The 21,621-nt window shown below is 40.2% G+C and overlaps 2 protein-coding genes across 7 annotated transcripts in view; one reads left to right on the top strand and one right to left on the bottom strand.

Annotated features, from left to right (window-relative positions):
* Positions 1-2,549, top strand: part of LOC134571597 (UDP-glucuronosyltransferase 1A1-like) — an 84,576-nt gene extending 82,027 nt beyond the window's left edge. For all 6 annotated transcript variants that reach the window (XM_063430027.1, XM_063430026.1, XM_063430024.1 and 3 more), the window contains 2 exons: positions 1,096-1,315; positions 1,692-2,549. In XM_063430027.1, the coding sequence (XP_063286097.1) occupies positions 1,096-1,315; positions 1,692-1,995 (524 nt within the window). In that variant the 3' untranslated portion in view covers positions 1,996-2,549. The remainder of the gene's footprint in view (positions 1-1,095; positions 1,316-1,691) is intronic.
* Positions 2,550-6,734: 4,185 nt separating this feature from the next.
* SH3BP4 (SH3 domain binding protein 4) overlaps positions 6,735-21,621 on the bottom strand; it is a 44,535-nt gene continuing 29,648 nt past the window's right edge. The window contains exons 2-5 of the mRNA XM_063430022.1: positions 14,561-14,767; positions 11,101-13,457; positions 8,434-8,622; positions 6,735-7,315 (exon numbers count right to left, since the gene is read on the bottom strand). Of these exons, the coding sequence (XP_063286092.1) occupies positions 7,091-7,315; positions 8,434-8,622; positions 11,101-13,457; positions 14,561-14,678 (2,889 nt within the window). The 5' untranslated portion in view covers positions 14,679-14,767 and the 3' untranslated portion in view covers positions 6,735-7,090. The remainder of the gene's footprint in view (positions 7,316-8,433; positions 8,623-11,100; positions 13,458-14,560; positions 14,768-21,621) is intronic.

Genomic DNA, 21,621 nt, shown 5'->3' with positions numbered 1-21,621 from the left:
TTCAATACAAGCCCGCTATGCTACCTACCTTGTAGAGAGGTTTGCATAAAGGTTCTGTTCCCAAGCACCCCATCCCAACAGCCATGTAGGGGCACCACCGATCCTCTTACAATTGTAGCTGGTTCACCTTTGTGTTGGAGAGAAATTATTACTAAAAAAAAACGTGTGCTTATTACTAAAAAAAAAACGTATTAACCTTCAATGTTTTATATGTAGGTTAATCGTCCTATTTTGTTATAATACTAGAATAAGCAACTACATTGCAATATTTTCACAAAAGGGCATTTAGAAAATTCAGAAATAAAAGTTTTAAAACAAGACAATTCACACTCTCCGGCAACGAGAGAAGATTGTCGGAGCTGACTGACCTTGTATTCTCTAAACTAATTGCAAGCGTTTATATGCATCATAAGTACAAGTATGTGAAAGTGTTCAGCTTACATAGAAAGGACAATTACAGAAAGCTAATACAATTCAAGTTCATATAAACCCGTTTATACCCGGTTATATATTAAGATGTTATTACACTCATTCAACATACACAAATGAAAAATGTTATACCCAATTGCCCATAAAAGAAGCAACGTATTACTGATCTTTCTTATTATAATAGGCAGCTGCTTTGAGAAGCAGATGTCTGATACATAATTAAAAAAAAAAAAACAGTTATACTCCTCCACCAACTACAGAGCTCTGGTGCTAAACCATCCTACGACCGGAGCTTCAGCTCCGAAAGCCCCCTCTCAGCAACTCTTATAGTAAGTAATTTGTACGTCAATTCAACCACAATATAACTCAGTCATTATGATGCGTACTTTTGCATGATTTGTTTCATATATTCCTGCAGATTTATGGCTTCATTTTATTGGGATTTCTAAATACGCAGCAATACCTGTCCATGCAATAGCTTGTCCATGTTTCTCAGGTTATTGTATTGTACTACAGACCAAGCTGAAGTGTTTTTGACAGTGCCAGGGCATACCATGCAAATTAAGTTGAACCGCCCACACATTAATTAATATGGTGAGCGGAAGTGACAGTTCTATTTTAAGATTTGCTTCTTATATCTTATGCTACATCTGTCTGTTGTTTTAGCTCATCCCAAGGCTCGTGCCTTCATCACTCATGCAGGATCACATGGAATCTATGAGGCTATCTGCAATGCAGTCCCTGTGGTCATGCTGCCATTATTTGGTGACCAAATGGATAATGCAGTAAGGATTGAGGCACGTGGTGCAGGAGTGACACTCAACGTTTTAGATATGACATCAGAAGACTTGAGCAATGCCTTAAAGAATGTCATTGAAAACCCAAGGTTTGTGAAAAGCAATGATGTAACATATGCTATCGGGCCACACATTATCTAGACCAGTGGTTCCCAATGAGTCCTCGTGACACACCAACAGTCCAGGTTTTGTCAGTATCTGCATTAGAATAAAATAAAATGGAAGTACTTAACTCCTAAATTGTTAGTGGACTATGAAATTGGTTTGGGAACCACTGATGTAGACTTCTACCCATGACCAAAATGTTTGCACACGACACCCAACTATGTCTACTTCTATTCTAGATTGTTTAAATGGGTGAGAACGGGGGGGATAAAAGGATAACCATTTTGGACTTGATTTAAATATAAGCATTTCATTAATTATGCAATGTCTACGTTAACTTTCTATTTTTCCATTACTCAGTTACAAGAAGAATATTGAGCGTCTGTCTGCTCTGCACCTAGACAGACCAATCCATCCTTTGGACCTTGCTGTGTACTGGGTGGAGTTTGTTATGAGACACAAAGGAGCACCACACTTGCGCCCTGCAGCTCATGATTTGAACTTTTTTCAATACCACTCCCTAGATGTCATTGGATTCCTCCTCCTTGTGATAATCACTACACTATTCATTAGCCTGAAGTGTTCCTGCATGGTGTTCCGAAGATGCTGTGGTCGAAGATCCAGTCCGAAGTCAAAATCCAAATCCAAATCTAAGCCGGAGTAAAATTCTGCTTTGAATAGAATATTTCTTAAATTCCTGAATTTGCAAAGTCTCCTTAACCATGTGAATTCCAGATTAGCACAATATTCAAGTGTTTTCATGTTGTAGAACAGGGTTGTCCACCTCACTTATTCAGACAAGGATAACAACACTATTTATGATATGCCCTGTTAATTGGAATAAGTCATAGACTTTGGTACAATTTTGAAAGTGCTTCTTTAATTTTTGGTATGTATGCAGTTCTGGATGACAGTACTTATTGATAATAACATGTCTGCAATAAATATTCTAAACTTAAGTCCCACATAATAAATGCATTAGTTTTGTACACATTTAACATACACAGATTTGAAATTAAATATATGTGCACGAAACAGAATCCTTTGCCTTGCAGTGTGTAGAAATTGACATTTAACTGTGTCAGCTGACCGTTCTTAACTCCAAAAATAATGTTTGAACAAGCATACACTCTTTATACAACATTGTGTACAATGGATCTAGATAGCACACAATGCCATTTAGAAGTCTCGAGTGAAATAAAAAAGTATTTGAATGTATATCTGAAAGCTTGTCAAAGTTGTGAAGGGTTTACATAAAATGTAACGTATCTGATAAAATAGCTTAGTGTATTAAACTATCTGCAGTATCTCAAATGTAGCTAGTTCAACTCAGACTTTCATCATTTGGAGGTCAATAAAAATCAGTATAACAGAGTTGGGTAATAACTGTCAGATGCACGTACTTGAAAAGTAGCTAACTGTACCTCTCTTTGTTAAATACTTTACATTTTTATTACAATCACATTAGAATAGGTACACAATTACCATTTAGAAGTTATAGTTTTTAGATGGAAACTCTGCCTTAATAAGAATTATAGAGGCACCGTTTCCACCTTTATTTATTATTTTTAAGGTACGGTGTCCATTGTTAGACATTGTTTACAACTCTGCAGTTATTATTAGAGTATGAGCAGCCAGCTGTAATTAGTCTATGACGTTCACTTTCATGTCTCTAGATATTAAATGGATCCTGTAGTGCCAGGAAAACAAAGACATTATAAGGTTATTACGTGTGTTAAAACCCCTTCAGCCACTTTCCTGAATCCAGCGCTGGGTCAGGCTCCGCCCACGCTGACGCCGGTGGGGGAGACCTAGTGCACGGTGCGCGCATTAGACCTCTCCATAGGAAAGCATTATTCAATGCTTTCCTATGGGGAAAATCTGACGCTGGAGGTCCGTGAGGACGTCCAGCGTCAGATAACGGACCAAAATTCCGTTAGATTCCGAAGACACTCTAGTGGCTGTTTGTTAGGCAGCCACAGAGTGCAGACTTAGAGCTGCAATGTAAACATTACAGTTCTCTGGAACTGAAATTTTTACATTGCAGCACTAAGTGCAAAAGGGTCACAGCACCCAGACCACCTCAATTAGCTGAAGTGGTCTGGGTGCCCACAGTGTCCCTTTAAAAATGTGATTTCCTTCTACAGAGTTATTCGGATTGTTGTCCACAGCTAATTTGGTGGTTTTATGTCCACCCATACTGGGGTAATTAGAGTAGATCTGTACCTCTGCCATTATTATTATTATTATAATAGCTTATCCTGTCGTTATTGGGGTTTATTTATTCTTGACAATCTACTTCCAAATTTGCAACATGCAGTCTAGCTCCTTTAGACCAATAGGTATATTCCCAGATGTTGTAGAACTACAACTCCCATGATGCTTTAGAATGACAAAGCATCGTGTAAGCTGTAGTTTTAAAATACCTGGGGAACTACCTTTGGGCACCCCTGCTTTAGACCTTATGACGGCTACTGTTAAATTGCTGGAACATTCCATTATGGAAAAGAATTACATACATTCCAGATTGTTATGACAGCACATACAGGCATTGGTGTTTAAGGGGATAATTACGGTCAAATAATGTCATGATTGCCAAACCAGCCATTTAAAAGTATAATTTCAATTACAAAATGTATATAGTGAAAGAAGGCAAGGATGAAATTATTTAAGAACTTCCATAGCAGCCACCTGTGGAATGTCCTACACGTCATGGTAGATAGGGTCTCGGCCTCCACGTCCATTTCACTACGGCATGCTAGAGAAAGAAGCAATCTGCAGTTAAGTATATCACTTAAATCTTCTATGAACCAACAGTCATTGGTCATCAGACAAACTAGGCTTTGCCAAGTTTGTGAGACAAGTACCTTATTCCTAAGAGTAGTTCCTCTCATCACATAGGATGATTGGGACTACTCCATAAACATCAAACATACCACACTGTTATCAGTTTCCACATAGTCCACGTCACAGTGTACAGCTATGGAAAGAACGGTTATTTGAGGTATCCGCGAGGGACTGTCAAATTCGCAAAGGGTAGTTAAGGGTGAGAATACTTAGCAGAGCCATATAGGTCGCACTGAACCTCTTCAGGCCCTACTTTGTCTCTGTATTTCAGTGAAATTCCAGTCAGAGTGTTTCATAAAGAATCCATCTTTATGAAATACTCATTTTAATATGGGGATACAGTGCTGCTTTAAATGATGTGCCTGACTTTTTTCTTTTAAACAGACAGGGGAAAATGGAGTTCAGTAGCAACAGTGCAGCAGGAGTCTTAAAATGTGATCCAGGGGTGCACTTTACAGTTTCTCTATCTCCAGTGCTCTACCTGTGCTGTAGTTCCACCCCATTGGCACTTTATTGTAAATGCAATAACGCACACACTCGCTCTCTTTTCCCCTCACCCCCCTCCCATCTCCACCTTGCTGCGTTGGAGAATAGAAATGAAAGCGTTTACAGGATCAAGGCTGCGTACAATGCTAGAGGTACTGGTGTGATATTTATAGCAGTATTAGCATTGCATCATTCAGTGTTTTGTCCAAGGCTGGAAGCAGCAGGCAGCCTCTGTTCAGTGTTTAATATAGTCAGACTTGTACAGATGTATTGTTCCTCAGCACCTTGTTTACAGCCTTCCTTCCTCCTGCAGAAAAGACTGCCTGCACCCCCCACTATTACAGGAAATCCATTCACAGAGCTGCAATGTTTCATCTACCCATCCTGTACATTCTAAACAGCCATGCCAGGGGGACGTCATGCTCAGATACAGCTTCTTCGTTCGACTCCAATGTAGAGCTGGCAGGCAGCCTGGACAGGCCAATGTAACTAAAGCTGCACAATGGAACATAATAGAACGCGCAGGTTACCAAGCAACTTGCCAGCTACAGAACCTCATAGCCAAGAGCACCAACTGGCCTGTGCGCACACACTGCTCTGCATTGTGATATTACTTAAAAGAACTCCTGCATCAGGCCAGTAGGACCCATTCATCTTCTTTCAGGGTGGTCCGTTTGTTACACGGTTTTCTCATTGTGGCATGGAGCAGGTTACCATAAGCCAAAGGGCAAGACAACTATTTTATATGGATAGATCAATAAATATTACATGCATAATCTGTCCTTGCAACGAACAAGTACAGTAATACAATTTCAGCACCTCTATGTACACAGTGTAAGAAGTGCACAGGTTTAGCATTAAACACAAACCAAAAAACCCTAGTCTAATGTTCTGGGAACATTTGTGATTGGATTAACTTCCATTAACCCACAAAAACATTGACACAAGTAAATGTGAACATTCGGATTGTGTGCAACCATCCCTCTTCCCCTCTAGGTTTTCCTATGATTACCCAAACACACACAAAAAAAAAAACAACATTTTTTGGAGTGGTTCTTTTCCATGCTCCAATGAACACTGCAGTTGCTTTGTGACTGCTTAATTTTGCAGACCGTTGTGGTCTCTGCACTCAGGTGCTCTGTTATATAGAGAACCATTTGTATTTCTAAAAATTTTTCCTATCTGGCTATAATGGGCTAAAGTTTGAAATTCACTTTGCATTCCCATCAAATCATACTTTAATGGCAAGTCGCGGCAATGTGAAGATGGTTACAGGTCTATTAGTCTACAAAGAGAACCGGAGACACCACTTAACCCTTTAAATGCCAGGTTTTCATTAATTCATTCAAAGGATTAAAACACTGAACCAAACAATTACAAAAGAGAATTGACACCACAGCCCACTGCTTTGACCTTAGACTTTTATTAGACTGTTATGGTGAATGGATGCGAGGTAGTTAGAAAACAATTCTTAGAAATAAAAATCATAAATGTAGAAAAACAGATTAAGCCCTCCTCTTATGTTACATGCGTGCCTGATTGTCATTGCATGTGCACATTTGAAAGTTTCCAAATAATTTGGTGACAAGACTACGAGGGTGTTTGCAAAAACCCCTGCCTGCCTTTAACATGAAAAAAAAAAGTCAGTGTGCCATGCAAATTGAAAAGGAATAAGGCACGGACAACACACAGGCACCCCATGGAAAGTAAAGATATGTGGGGGGCCTCATTCGGTTATGAGGGAAACAGAGAATATGGCGCTTGGTTACACAGCATTGTATGTTAGATAACGCTGCAGGAGAAACCATTCCAAGACCATATTATTGCTTTAAAACAGGCACACGTAACAGATTGTCCTGTAAATGTTGTATGCGTAACCACAATAGGCCTACATAAAACAAATATTCTCTATTATGTACACACACATTTAAGTTTGTTAGTCGAGAGATAAATAAAAATAGTTTGATAAAAGTCATATAAAAATGTTACACACTGAAGCTGAACACTATTCCTACCTAAAGAAAAAGGAAAATATATATATATATATATATAAAACATTTATTTGTGCTTGTCAGGAACTCAAGGCCAAAAGGAAAAAGGAAAAAAAAAAAAAAAAACAAGTCTGTTGAAAGGACTGGTAACATTATGCATCCAGCTCCCTGCCTTTGGCCTATGACCACATTTATTTACACTATACATATATGCAGATTACTGCCATCCAGTGCAGTGGATTCCAGGAATGACGTTCCAAATAGAACTAGGTCAGTCTTATCTTGGACCCTTTGGCAGTGAAGAAACTAAACTTAAACGTTTGAATTGTAGCGTAGATGCAAAAGTCTCCCATTCTTTGAAGCATTGGAAAGCTCTTTAAAAAGGGTTTTACATCAGGCGAACGCAGAATGTCCAGTCTTTCTTAGGCTCTGCCATCAAATGATGCAATCCTCCTCTTCGTGTGTGCTAAATGCCATGGCTCGAAGAATTTCCAAGGAATTCACAAGGATTAGAGTTCCAGTGAGATGTTTCCATCGCTTAGTGATCGGATTGCGCATTTTGTCCAGCCCATTATGCAGCTCTTGAATCACATCCCGGTAACTGTCCCCTATTTGGGCGCTCCAAGTCAAGAGAAAGTCATACGCTGGCTTCCACATGGCCTGCATGGCAAGCAGAGAGGGGAGAAATGGTTATTTGTATACATTGTGCCCTTTGTGTCACTCAAACTGCACACTAAGTGTTATGCAAACAAGATTAAAAAAAATGGGCAAAAATATTTTAGTGAAAAATGAATGGATCAGAACAGAGCTGCTCTCTATAAAGCAATTTTTTTACGATAATAAAAACATAGTGCAGAAATTACTCAAATAAAAAAACAAACAAAAAAAAACCCTACACCACAACCCACCATACAAAAAAAAAAAAAAAAAAAAAAATTACACAAAACAAACAAAACAAACAAAAAAGCTTCCATAACCCCCCCCCCCCCCCCCCCCCAATATGTATGCAGTTTAAATGGTCACTCTATAAAAACTACAATGGGTGTTAATGGTGAATTCGCCCATAGAATTTTTGCATTATATACCACAACCATTTTTATTTTAATTTTTCGAACTATTCTGGGTTAGTAGAACAAGAAAGCACCTGAAACCTGCACCCCCTACTTCTGCTGTCACATGGATAGTGTGTTAACTACAGTTTGTGGAAAGCGATACCCTCTCACACAAACCGCTACGATAGCTGAAATATTTGCTGTGCAAATCTCAGCACTTGCAGCCTCTCGCCCAGTTGGGTGACAAGAAAAATCCCAGCTTTTGTCAAAGTGCAATGCTTGACTGCCCCACAGACTTCTAACACTATGCCAATCACAATGACTGTCATTGTGATTGTATGGTGCAGAGGATTGATATTAGGCAGCCCAGAATAGGGTTCCAGACTGCCTAACTCACATGTCCAAGGGGTGTAAATAACCTAAGTGCAGATTTTTCTGTATGTACTGTGTTTCAAGCACAAACAGCACACAGGCAGACTCCTACCACAGGACTACTTCATATCACTGGAGTGGTCATGGTGGTTGCAATTACTTTTGCAAAGTAAAACATGCAAATACACAAAAAAACTAAAGATAAAAATCAATTAATCTCCAAAGCACCCAGACGCATTTATCTTACTAAGTAGGCTGCAAGTATCTACATCTGACAATAAATTATCTATAGATGCCATTTGTTTACTGCTCATTTCCCTCCACTTTATAAACATTCCTCTAAACACCCCTTACCTCACTATCCAGCACCCCATTTCGGTCTCTATGTGGGGCTTCATAGCCATCCATTTGTTGTTTGGACACCTTTGCAAGCTTCTCAGCTAGTTCCCTCCACCTTTGAGCAACTTCCACCGCCGTAGTAAGTAGAACAAAATCCTGAATGAGACGTACCACTAGACCTTGGCAGTCTATTTTCAGCAAGGCCTAAAGAAAAAGAAAAACCCTGAGTACATGAACATAACATTCGAGAGCAGACTGGTGTATACCGTATTTATTTAAATCTAATGCACAAAATTTGGGGGGAAATGTAAAATGTTCTGGCAAATTGCATTCCGGAAAGTTTTTCCTGAAAGAGGGCTTAAGAAAGAATAGACTTAACATGTCACACTAAAATTGAAATACTATCAATGTTACTATGGTATATGGCAATAAACATTTTCCCTGTAGCACAATGTTGTATAGTAGTAACTTCATGTATAAATGCACATTACATTTGCCAGAATTTTATTTATTTTTTTCAGCTTACAGGTTTCAAAAATTGAGGTGCGCATTATTTTAGATGGCACATTAGATTCGAGTCAATACGGTATATTCCCATCTATTGTTCTGTCACATATAATTACTATTCAAACATGTCCACAGGTAAATTTAACAACACGGTGTTCAAAGAAATGTTTCAATAAATTACAGTTACTCCCAGACTTCAACCTTTAACCCCTTAAGGACACATGACATGTGTGACATGTCATGATTCCCTTTTATTCCAGAAGTTTGGTCCTTAAGGGGTTAAAGGATCACAATAGTGTCAGGAAAACAAAGCAGTTTTCCTGACACTATAGTGCCCTGAGGGTGCCCCCCCCCCCCCCCCCTCAGGATCCCCCTTCCATGGCGCTGAAGGGGTTAAAACCCCTTCAGCCACTTACCTTAATCCAGCGCTGGTGACCTCTCCTCCCTGTCCGATGTCACTGGAGCCGAATGCGCATGGGCGGCAAGTGCCGTGCGCGCTTTCAATGTGTCCATAGGAAAGCATTTCTCAATGCTTTCCAATGGACGCTCTGCGCGATGGGAGGTGAAATTCGCATCCAGCATCGCAGATGCACCTCTAGTGGCTGTCCGGAAGACAGCCACTAGAGGCGGGATTAACCCCAAATGGAAACATAGCAGTTTCTCTGAAACTGCTGTGTTTGCATCTGAAGGGTTAAAACCGGAGGGACCTGGCACCCAGACCACTTCATTGAGCTGAAGTGGTCTGGGCGACTAGTTTCCCTTTAAGCATTTACTTACCAAGGTATTGAGAGAGGGGGCCTCCAAACACGAATTACATAGGTTTATTATTTGTGCTTAGAGGCCCCCTATCTCAACGCCATTGTAAGTAAATTTAATGTAACAAAAATGAGATAGATCGATATAGAGAGACACACACACACACACAAATCACAAATGCAAAATTTAAGGCACTTATAATTAACACAGAATTTCGGCTTTTATGATCAGGTCAATAGGAGAACCTGCACACATATTTGATATTGTTCGGAAAGAAGCTAGTTTATTTTTTGTTTGTTTTGTCTCCCCCGTTTTCACGTTAAGTTTATTTTAAAAAACAGAACAAAACATACATGAAAGTACATTCAATAAAGCCACTGAGACACCATATGAAAAAGACCACACACCCTTTATCCTGGTCATCAGAGAGGCAGCTAGATATTTTGGTATTTTCAGGATATAAACCGCTTTATTTTAACCAAAGACACATGATGCACATGTGCCAGAGTGGCCTGTCCCTGCCAGGAATAAGCTGTGTTTTTGCTACTTACAATCGGCAAAGTTCCTTCAAAAATTGTACTATAAATGATGCAGCATACTGGTGTGATATCACAGAAATGCATCTTGCATGATTGCAACAAGTTGTGATGGAGCTGTACTGATAAAAAGCAGCAGCGGCCTAGCTTCATGTCCTGCTTTACACTACTCGTGCATTGCAATTCCTTTTTCACTACCAGAGCACCGGTTTATGAGCTGAGTGACATTGTTCCTATATTACTTCACAAGCATGATAGTTGCTCGCTAGAGGAAAACTCTGACAGAGCAGGAGAATCTCAGTGGGCTCCTACTCGCTCAGCCTCTATGACATTGGCATCCATTTATGCTGATAGTAGACTGACAGATGGTAAGGGACCACAAGTTTTTAAAATATAATACACATTTGCCAGGATAACGTGTAGATGAAATTTCAGCTCTGCACCATGACAGGTTCAGTTATTAAAAAAATAAATACTTCTCTCTTCATCCAACTCAATTGAACATCCGGTTTGTACTCTGAATAATGAACTATAGCACAAAAATTACTTTTAAATTACGTTTTTCCTCACTTATAAGCTTGTCGGACCAGAGGTCTATACAAAACAAAATAACAAAAACAAGACAAAAAAAAAAAAAAGTCTCACTTCTCCTGTACTAGTAAAGATGCTCTATAAACCAAGGGTGTGGTGGTAAAACATGACATTGACATTTTTATGGGAGCACGTAACAAAATTGCAATTACGTCTCACTGTTCTAGAGGACAAGACACAATACTGAAAGAGCAATCATTATCAACAAATACCACAGTTCCAAAACAAAGACTAACTACAGCACAAACAGACTGCAAAACACTTGGCATACATGAACGAGTAGGTGTCTTACCCCAATTAATTCTTTCTGGAATGACTTCCGATCTTTGCTTTCATTATTATTACACTCCTCTTTCAGTTTTTCCAGTACAGATGCCACCCTTTCTGGCTCGCTCTCTAGCTCCACCCGGCAAAAATAAGATAATGGACGGATTCCGTAACCCAGAGCATCTGCAAAGGCACGCCAGCTGCCAATGTTTTCCATAAGGAGGGTTCTCACAGAGGCATAAATGTAGGTTAAGAACTTGCAGGGGCGTAGAATCTGCTCCAGCAGAGAGCTTGTTGTCAGTTCATTTCCAGAGAAGTAACTTGGCTTTACCTTACCAACGACAAGAACATTCTTTACATGTATCAGGCCCACCTTACCCTGGTAATATCCAATGTACCACTCCTTGGTCCACAGTTGCCCCTTTAGCCTGATCTTCTCCTCACTTAGGAGACCCACCACATCCCCTTTCTTATACTCCAGCAGGTACGGATTTTTGCTTTGCCTCACCACAGTTTTCAAGAGTTTTCCATATTTCATGTTGGTTATTGGGCGTGTCTGGAAGGTTGGATACTTGCAAGTGACTGCAAGTGGAGAGAGTACAATCTTGCCAACCTCTTTTTTCTTAAGGAACCTTCTAGGCCCTGTGGATTTTTGCCCAGTTTTTGGAGGTGGTTGAGGAGTTTGCACACAGAACTGAGACAAGATGTTCCCCAACTCGTCTCTAACTTGCACTCTGACAGTAAAGTCTGATAACTGTGCTGGATCTTGGCAATTGATGGGGAAAATAAGCCGGCTCACCTTGCCCAATTTAAGTTGGAACCCACGTACCATTTTCCCTTGGTCGTCAGTATCGACTCTGTAGTTTGTCATGTTGGAGAAAAGGCAAATTTTCAAATCCTGAGGTCTGGGGAGAACAAACTGCTGCTTCCCCCATAGCTGCAGGGTCACTGGAGCAGAAGAACATACTTGCTGACCTACCTCACTGACTAGGAGCGTTTTTGGGGCACAGTCATGACCAAATATTGCCACTACAGCTTTAAATGAAGGATGTATGTGTTTGGGGCCATAAAGTCCCACAGTGACCTTTTTGTTAATATAGTCCCACACAGTGGATGGAGAAACAATGTGCTGTCCTTGAGCTACCATAACCATGTACATAACCGGTTCCAGGTTTTCTAACTTCACTTGGACTGTGTCCCCATATATGTATGACTGTGGCACTAGAGTGTAGGGCCCTTCCTTAACATCACTCCTCAGGCAGTTTATTTTTACCACATTCTGTGTCACGGTATTTGGCAAATCGACTGATACCTTCATTTCCAATGTGAGGGGGCTCTGCACTTCCAGGTTACTAAGCTTAATTTCCAACACAGGGCTGACTGTGGTACATTTGTCATTACTTAGCTCAAGAGGTGGATCAAGCAATGCTTTAAGGGAGATCTGTTGGGTTTCCGCAGGAGCCACATGACTCTCGGGTACTAGGATACTAATGTTTGTGTCCGGCAGCTGCACGGCACCCCCCGAGCTGTCCAGCCTGCAGACAATGCTGGTCTCCACAGGCTGTGTCTGACCCCAACCAGGATTCTGACCCAGCATGTCCAGATCATGGCAGGACCGGGCTAGTTTGCGATGGTTGAGCCACGCAGTACGGAAGTCCTCCCTGCTCTGGAACTGCTCAGGCGCTGGAGATTTCAGGCCAGCAAAGAAACTGCCCGTGGCCGGACTATCAGATTTGGCCTGGAGGACAGACAGCTCGGAGAGGCTGTAAGAACGCTTGCTCCGGAAGAATGGGTTATCCCTCCTCACAGGAGCATATTCTTTCATTACTTCTGTGTGTGCGGCTTGAGGTTGTAAATCTATAAATATATCAGTGTTAGCTTCCGAAGATGTGGTGTTTAAAGTAACAAGTGGATCAAAAAGTAGTAAATCTACTGAACTTCTGGTATCAGAAGCTTCATTTTTGGGGGCATTCAATGGTCCATTCAGAAAGGGGTTAGAAATAGATGGTCGCAGAAAGGGATTGTTGTGATAAGTTTTGTTAGAGTTTTGGTTGTGAATATCATTCCAGTCTCCAAGCAGATCCAGCTCCTTCACACCCTCATCTACACTCTCCAGCAATCCATCAATCATTCCACTGTCACTGAGGGAGGAGTCACGGTAGTTAAGGGGCTGCACATAAGAAGAAGGGATATATCCCATCTCTGTGGTATTGTGTGCATACCACCAATCACCCCCCGAGGCATCCAATACATATAGGTGCTCTCCCTTGGAAAACTTCAGAGTGGTGAAATTGTTGGGACAATAGTCTTTGATAGCCACCACTTCTTTCACATGCTCTAGGGATGCAGGGCCATCAATGAGCAGGGAGCTCGGCGACAATACTAGAGTTGAGAGGGAGAGAAAAAAAAAAAAAAAAAAAATTAATTGCAAAGATCTAAATTCTATTAGGGCTATTCACTAAATTGTGAAATGTCTGAAATTAAATGTGATTTTCAGATTTTAGGCCAGAAATTGAGAAAATTTCCAATTCAGTGATTTTTAACTAAAATTTGAAATTCACACTTTAGTGAATAGCCCTAATTGTGTTCACTATACAGCATAGTTCATACAACGGCCACAAGATGGCTTTATTCACAAAAATCAAGCAATCCAAAAGACCTTATATATTTAAATGAAAGAAAACAAGAAAAATCAGGTAGTACGGTAGTCAAGTTTCAAACATTTGCAGCCGGTGCATTTTAGTTGTGCCAGTTATACCCAATGAAAAGTAGAAAACATATACAAACATAACCCTTTACCAGGACACTGCAACTCAAAATATAACAACGGTTAAGGATAACAATCTTTTTACAAAACAATTTTCCATTTAAGCCATGTATGTTTATTGTAGTCTTAGGACTGCGTACGTATAAACAGAGACCAGGCATGTTGAGAATTAGGTCATCAGGTAGTTTGACATAACAGCTATCATTTTATGGTTTTATGGTTTTTAACTGCTCTTAAAACGGAGTACATCAATACACACAAAACATGGGAAAGACACAGGAAAGAGGACGAGGAAGGTTGGATTTAGAGCACTGTTATTTGTACAAATGTCCTTGGAACTGGTCAAGGACACCAAGCCCATATGTTGCCATACTTAGCCGTTTAAGTATGGTGAAATAATTCAAGGTAAATGAGAACTTTGATCTCTAGCCGTTTCATGTTACATAGCCTGGTTCCTGTGACAGGGCAGATGCGTATAAACATTTGTTAATGTATTTCAATTCTACACAGTGTCCTGCTCACAATTTTAGGGAAGCCACAGGTATTGAAATGAGAAATGCCACATGCAGTATACACCAGCTGAGTATGTCAATTTAAATAAAATAAATGAAAAAAGAATTTTAGCATAACCAATAGTTAACTGTTCGTTAGCGATTAGTTGAGGTTAAAATGGAGGACATGGACAGTTCCGCTTTAATCAAGTGTAAACCGAACTTACCTTTGACTTCATTTAAATTAGGATCAGGAATTCCACTACTAAAATCAATCAGGGTGCCCTCTGACTTGCAGCGTGGAAGGCCATTAGCATTGGCGGACCGAATCTTCTGCGCTGCCATTCTGCAGTGTTACACGTTTAGCTTACAGTTACATGCCACAGATACAGGTTACCACTGGTCACATCCAGCAATCCAAAAATGGCAATAAGCTGCAAAACAAAGAAAAAATATGACAATATAGCCTGGAAACAAACAAAACAAAAAAAGTTTCTATTCAGTCCCTAAAGAACATAACCATATAGGAGTTTTAAAGGAACACTATAGTCACCTAAATTACTTTAGCTAAATAAAGCAGTTTTAGTGTATAGATCATTCCCCTTCAATTTCACTGCTCAATTCACTGTCATTTAGGAGTTAAATCACTTTGTTTCTGTTTATGCAGCCCTAGCCACACCTCCCCTGGCTATGATTGACAGAGCCTGCATGGAAAAAATAACTGGTTTCACTTTCAAACAGATGTAATTTACCTTAAATAATTGTATCTCAATCTCTAAATTGAACTTTAATCACACACAGGGGGCTCTTGCAGGGTCTAGCAAGCCATTAACATAGCAGGGGATAAGAAAATCTTAATTAAACAGAACTTGCAATAAAGAAAGCCTAAATAGGGCTCTCTTTACAGGAAGTGTTTATGGAAGGCTGTGCAAGTCACATGCAGGGAGGTGTGACTAGGGTTCATAAACAAATGGATTTAACTCCTAAATGGCAGAGGATTGAGCAGTGAGGCTACAGGAGCATGTTCTATACACCAAAACTGCTTCATTAAGCTAAAGTTGTTCAGGTGACTATAGTGTCCCTTTAATTATTACTGTTGTCAACTAGGATTTATCCCTGCAACTCTACATTTTCGGCAAATTAACAGGGTCTGCAGAGACAAGGAAGTGGCTAAATTTTCCCAGTTAACCCTATGGTTTATACCTCTCAGCCACTTTTGAGGTCATTTGCTTCATGGTCAGGCCTGGCTGATTGTCAGTTGGTAAAGGAATGTCAGCCATGGGCACAGAAAAGGCTGATTGACAAACATTGAAAGTGTCACTGTCAAACCCCTAACCCCTTAAAAAACATTTTTAGCATTTCATATAAGTAAAAATAAAATAAAACATTTTTGACTGTTGAAATTTCATTAAAATTCTAACCAAGCCAAAGTTGGCACCCACCTGAAATCCCAAACTGCCAACTAGTGGGTGGTAGGGACCAGGTTGACTACCCATGGTGTATACAGAAGAACGAATGTCACAAAATGGAAAAATAAAAGGTAACGTTCTGAAATGCAGCTATATTCCACATATCTCTTTTCAGCTGCATGTCCATTAACTTAATTTCATTATTTAGAAAATGTAATCTCAATAGGGTGATTTTGGATTATAGATACTAGCCCTCTAGTCTTGCAAATAAAAAAAGAGTGCTGACAGCAAGTAGAAACTTCAGATTAAAAAAGTAAAACTAAAAAGAACACATTCATACAAGTCAACATATTGTACACATACAACGTACACAGAGTCTGCGTCTTGTGCTTCTGATAGAAAAGCAGTGGATTCAATGCTTTTCGTAGATGGTTGATTGACAGTTTGTGGGGATTGCTGTGCAATGTGAAGAATTTAATTGTACACAGATCATCAAGCCTGATAATCAGGTACACTGGGGAATCTGTCCCAGCACTGGATTACAGACCAGTTTAAATGTGGTTTTAAAGATTTACTTTGAAAGGGACACAGACTAAAAACAAAAAACAAACAAAAAAAAAACACACACACACACAAAAAAAACACCACAACAACCTTCACCTTTGCATAGTGGTTTTGGTATATAGATGCTATATATTTATTCAGACAATGCAAAAATATTATCATATCGGAAATGTGGAAATGCTTGTATTAGTTCAAAAGCAAGTCTCGATTGGCTGTCCAACAGCCAACCACTAAAGCCACTTCCTCCGTCAGGCAGATTTTGGAAGGACTCGACGCTGAGCCTCATCACGCATAGCATGACAACACCAAATGCTGCTCATGAATCTCAGAAGCACTGGACTGTAGGAGCAAAGCAACGATCACGTATGCACTACAGACCTGCAGTACTCCTAATTTTATTTATTTATTTTATTTTTAAACAAAATGGCCTGTCTTAAATTTAGTCCAACCTTTAAAAGAAAAAACATCAACATAAAATAAATATGTCTAATGTCACAATGTTCCTTTAAGTTCTATCAAACACAAACTCACATTAGCATTTAGAAAGGTGACAAAAAAAAAAAAAAAAAAAAAGTGTGACATGTAATGAGCACAGATGTTCAGCTTTATGCAAGTGTGGCAATGACAAGTCTCAGATTAGCAAGAACAAATGGCTGGTTTTCACACTGGCAATCATTCAGGGTTATTCACAAAGCTGTGAAATGTCAGGAATTAGCCCAGCAATTCAAGATATTAGCGTGAAATGCTGAACTGGAAAAATCCTGAGACAGCTAGGCTTCTAGCCCCGTTTTGGTTTTCATTGTGCAAATCCAAGATACAATTCCCAGTGTAGTGAATAGTCAATGTTGCCAAGGACCCTCGAAAGCACTCGCTGTAAAAAGGGGACACACTCTGATATGCGCAACTACTTGGCATTCCACAAAAGCAAACAAACTTCTCACACAAGCATGCAGCAACAAGCACAGGATATACAAATGGCTGAACTGCCTCTAATTTCATAGCAATCTGGGTTCTGTTTGAAAACACGCCAGTAAAAGGAAAGGAGATAGGCATCCATGACGGTCGAGTACATCCAGGTAGAAGCGATAAAACAGTTCTGGACTGTAAACAACTAGTTTGTTATCGGGACAGGAGTGTCCAAGTACCATCTTGTCTTCAGGGGTTAAACAGTATTATCCTGACATTGGGGCTCTCCTTCCCCATCACTGGCTGAATATTGAGACAAACCGTACACCCCGATTCTCTCAATGGGCAGCCAGTGATACATATACCGATTTATCTTTTTGTGTCCCATTCAGCCATTTTAAAATTTAAATTATAACCTTAGAGCGACATGTTAATCATGGGCTTACTTACCATCTAGCTGGATTTATTTTTCCTACCCTTGTAACTCACTATATCTATTTTAATTCTATTAGTCATTGTGACGTTGAGTAGCGGCCAATATAGGTGGTGCCTTTCAGCACATTTAATTCTTGTATTCTGGAAAACTAAAAACTCAAAAGAAAATTACTTTTGTGGATGCCGTCTCACTCTTGATGGTGTACGCAGAGCCATAAATCAATACAATAGATAACCTTACCAAACTGGCAGAAGTTATCCCTTTCCTAGTATAAATTGGTTTATGAGGCCAGCTAGATACTGAAAGTTATCATTTCTTATCTTAATGAGGACTTTAGAAGGTGTAATGTTTATCTAACCTCCAACTAACGCGATGAGATTTAAACTAAACAAAGGTCAACAGAAGGCAGCATGTGCAATGCATGTGTTGAAATTTTACTTTGGTTAAAATGACTATTGTTCATTAATCCAACCTATTCTAGAAAATGATACAATATAAAACAAGACAACTGTTCACAGACATAACCAATCCTGCTGAGAAGGAAATAAGAGCAAATGTTGCATCTGTGCTCACCCTGCAGAGAATGTTTGTAGGTTAGAAGAACCAATGGTTTCTTATCTGCCATCACAATGTGTTTCTTTCAAGCATGTCACAGGCTATTACCAATACAACTAATAATAGACTTGAAAAAAAAAATGTAGTATTTAAAGTTTTGCCTACTATAATTTGTAGACCAATCAGAAAAATTCAGTTTATCACATTTTAGGAAAAAACACACACATAATGCATAATTACATAGGCTGAAAAATTACTTGGGTCCAAGTTAACCTTTTCTCCCCGTTGATAGTTACTTTCCTATTTCAATTCTTAAAACATAAACGGACACTATAGCCATAGAAATCTACTAGAGCATAATGAAGCAGTTTTGGTGTATAGATCATGCCCATGCAGTCTCGCTGCTCAATTTCTCTGCGATTTGGGCATTAAATCAATTTGCTTATGCAGCCCAATGCACGCCTCCCTGCATGTCACTTAAACTACCTTCCTAAACACTTCCTGTAAAGAGTCATCTAATGTTTACACATCTTTCATTGCAAATTTCTTTATTTTAGAATTTCTAATCTCCTGCTCTGCTAATAAGTTTGATAGACCCTGCAGTAGTCTCCTGTGCGTGAATAAAGTTTAACTTATGGAGCAGGAGACAAGACCTTTTAAAGGAAGTGACATCTTTTTCCATGCAGGCTGTGAGTCGCAGCCAGGGGAGGAGTGGCTAGGGCTACATAAACAGAAACAAAAGTAATCCAACTCCTAAATGGCAGAGAATTGAGCAGTTAGACTTCAGAGGCATGATGAACACACCAAAACTGCGCATATATATATATATATATATATATTTTATTATAATTTTAACATGTACAACAATGAATTTTTGCTGTGAATTTCGGAAACCTAACATTTATTCTACAGCAGTAATATCCACATATTTTTAAGTCGTCAATACCACACAAATGTCTGAAAATCATCTTTTTAATGAAAATTATAGGGACCCAACAGTTTCAGTTTTGAATATGGAATTCTAATGCTCGGTCTGTCTCATTTTAGAAAGTTGAGCAGGCATCTTAAGGTGGATGTACGGGAGGGGATTGTTGATTCGGTGCATGTTTGGATGCAACCCAGGAAGGGGGGCTTGGGAAAGAAATGTTGCAGGTAAAGACAGGTTCTGCACTCATTTTCGGACCCACTGAGTATTTCAAAGTTACCTCCTTGCTGCTAAATTGAGAGAATATGCTCCCGTTTACTCTTTACAAGTACCATGTATTCCATTGCAGGATGTGATCTTTATAAAATCAAACGCTACAGACTGAATATTTTGCAGCTTTAACGAGAGGCAGAAATACAAAGTGTGTGAAAGCTGTACACTTCCTGAATTTTAAACAAGTGCCATAACACTGACTAGCAATTTACTGACATGCTTTAGGGTGAGAACGGATATTTTTGTATGCACAGACTGAAACTGTTTTTTTTGTTTAAAAAAAAAAAAAAAACTAACAAAATCACATTTTGTTCCTTGTTTAATATTTTTCATTAGATTTTACTGCAAGAAAAAAATAAAATTAAAATGTTATACACCATTAAATAGCAGTCCATGACGGGGGCGTGGCCTGGCGGCGGTACTGAGCGGACGCATGTGCTGAGCGCTCCGCTCCGACGGCACCCACAAAGGAGAAATTTGGCAAATAGCCACTGAAAAACGGGGCCCCATATACCCCAACGATCATGTCACAAGCTAAGGGGAAGGGCAAGGCGGAAAAAGCCGACCGGAGTACCTTCTTTACCTCCCGTACACACCAAGGGAGACAGGCCACGCTGCAGGGGGAAGCCCAAGATAGCGCCGAGGAGGCTGGAGAACAGCAGCATGCTGTAATGGAGGCGGATGCCCCTCTCACACAAGAGATGATGCGGGCAATGCTGGAACAGATGTCTGCAAGGCTGGAAAACAGCTTCAAATCCGCAATTGGGGAACTACACAAGGACTTAAAAGAACTGGAGGTGAGAACTGCTGGGACTGAACTTAAAGTGGCAGAGCTGAATGAGGCACATAGGGGAATGGAGGAGGAGATGGCAGGGCTGCACAATAGAATGCTGCAATATGAGACTAAACTAGCAGACATTGAGGACAGAGCACGCCGCAATAACCTGCGGATTCGTGGGGTGAGTGAGGAAGTGGGACCCACAGACCTTGCGGCCTACTTGACAAGCCTGCTGAAAACGTTGGCGCCAGACGTGCCAATAGACCTGCTGCTCATGGACAGGTACCATCGAACTGCCAAGCCCAGCTTTCTACCCCAAGACACCCCTCGAGATATTCTCATCAGAATGCACTACTACCACGTGAAAGACATAGTACTACAGGCAAGCCGCGCAAAGAAGTCGCTTCCAGACCCGTACAGTGGGCTGTTGGTGTTTGCGGACATATCAACATTCACGCTGAGAAGAAGGAGAGAATTTAAAGAAATCACAGAACAGCTCCGGCTCCACAAGTTGCCATACCGCTGGGGATACCCGGTGAAACTATTGGTGTCCAGAGGAGGAAAAGTGTCAGCTATCACCACGCCAGAAGAAGGAGCCCTACAACTACAAAGATGGGGATTATCCGAACCAAATCGACAACGAAGCCCACAGCGACAGCACAATGCCTCCAAGGACTGGAGAAAGTCCAAGAGACTGACATAAAAAGCAATGCGGCGACTACAACAGATCTGCGAGAGATCATAAGGGTATCTTAAGAGACTGGTCCTGACAATTAGACCATGGAATCTGCCGAGGGTATCGTATAATCGAATAATTGTTAATTGTTAAGTAGCATTGTTAAAGGTTATGCCACAGAGTTACAAGGTAGGCCTCTAAGGGCATTTTAAAACACGCAAAAAAAAAAAAAAAAAAAAATGAACAAAAGAAAAAAAAAAAAAAAAAAAAAAAAATACACATACCCCCCTATATATTTAACACCAACTTCGACTATACATGTATTATGCAATTCCTACTCACACCCTACAAAGGGCACTACTGCCCGGCTATGCGCCAAACCAAACAGAACACTTGACAAACTAAATAGTGGGTAGACGTGGAGACGGCACCCCACAGGGAGGAAGTGAACACTTCTGCCCCCACAGGTACCAGGAGTACCTAAGCCGAAAATGGCACACCAGAGTATCTTGTATTTGTACTTGTATTTGTATTATATGTTTTCCCGGTTATCATTGTGTCCCCCACCCCACCCCGGTCTAACCCAGAGAGGGAGATATGCCCAAATACTGCCCTCAACTAGGGGAAGGTCGCTCGACTTGAAGCTGCTGGGACGAGCGAACCCCCCACACTGGTTCTTAACATCCACTACGACCCTTACCAAATCCACTGGGTATAAACCCCCATGAAAATATTTTCTCTAAATGTAAGAGGGTTAAACCTACCG

Source organism: Pelobates fuscus, chromosome 8 (genome assembly GCF_036172605.1).
Source record: "Pelobates fuscus isolate aPelFus1 chromosome 8, aPelFus1.pri, whole genome shotgun sequence".
Classification (NCBI taxonomy): domain Eukaryota; kingdom Metazoa; phylum Chordata; class Amphibia; order Anura; family Pelobatidae; genus Pelobates; species Pelobates fuscus.
The sequence above is the reverse complement of the archived record's forward strand: the minus strand, read 5'-3'. Positions and strand labels throughout refer to the sequence as shown.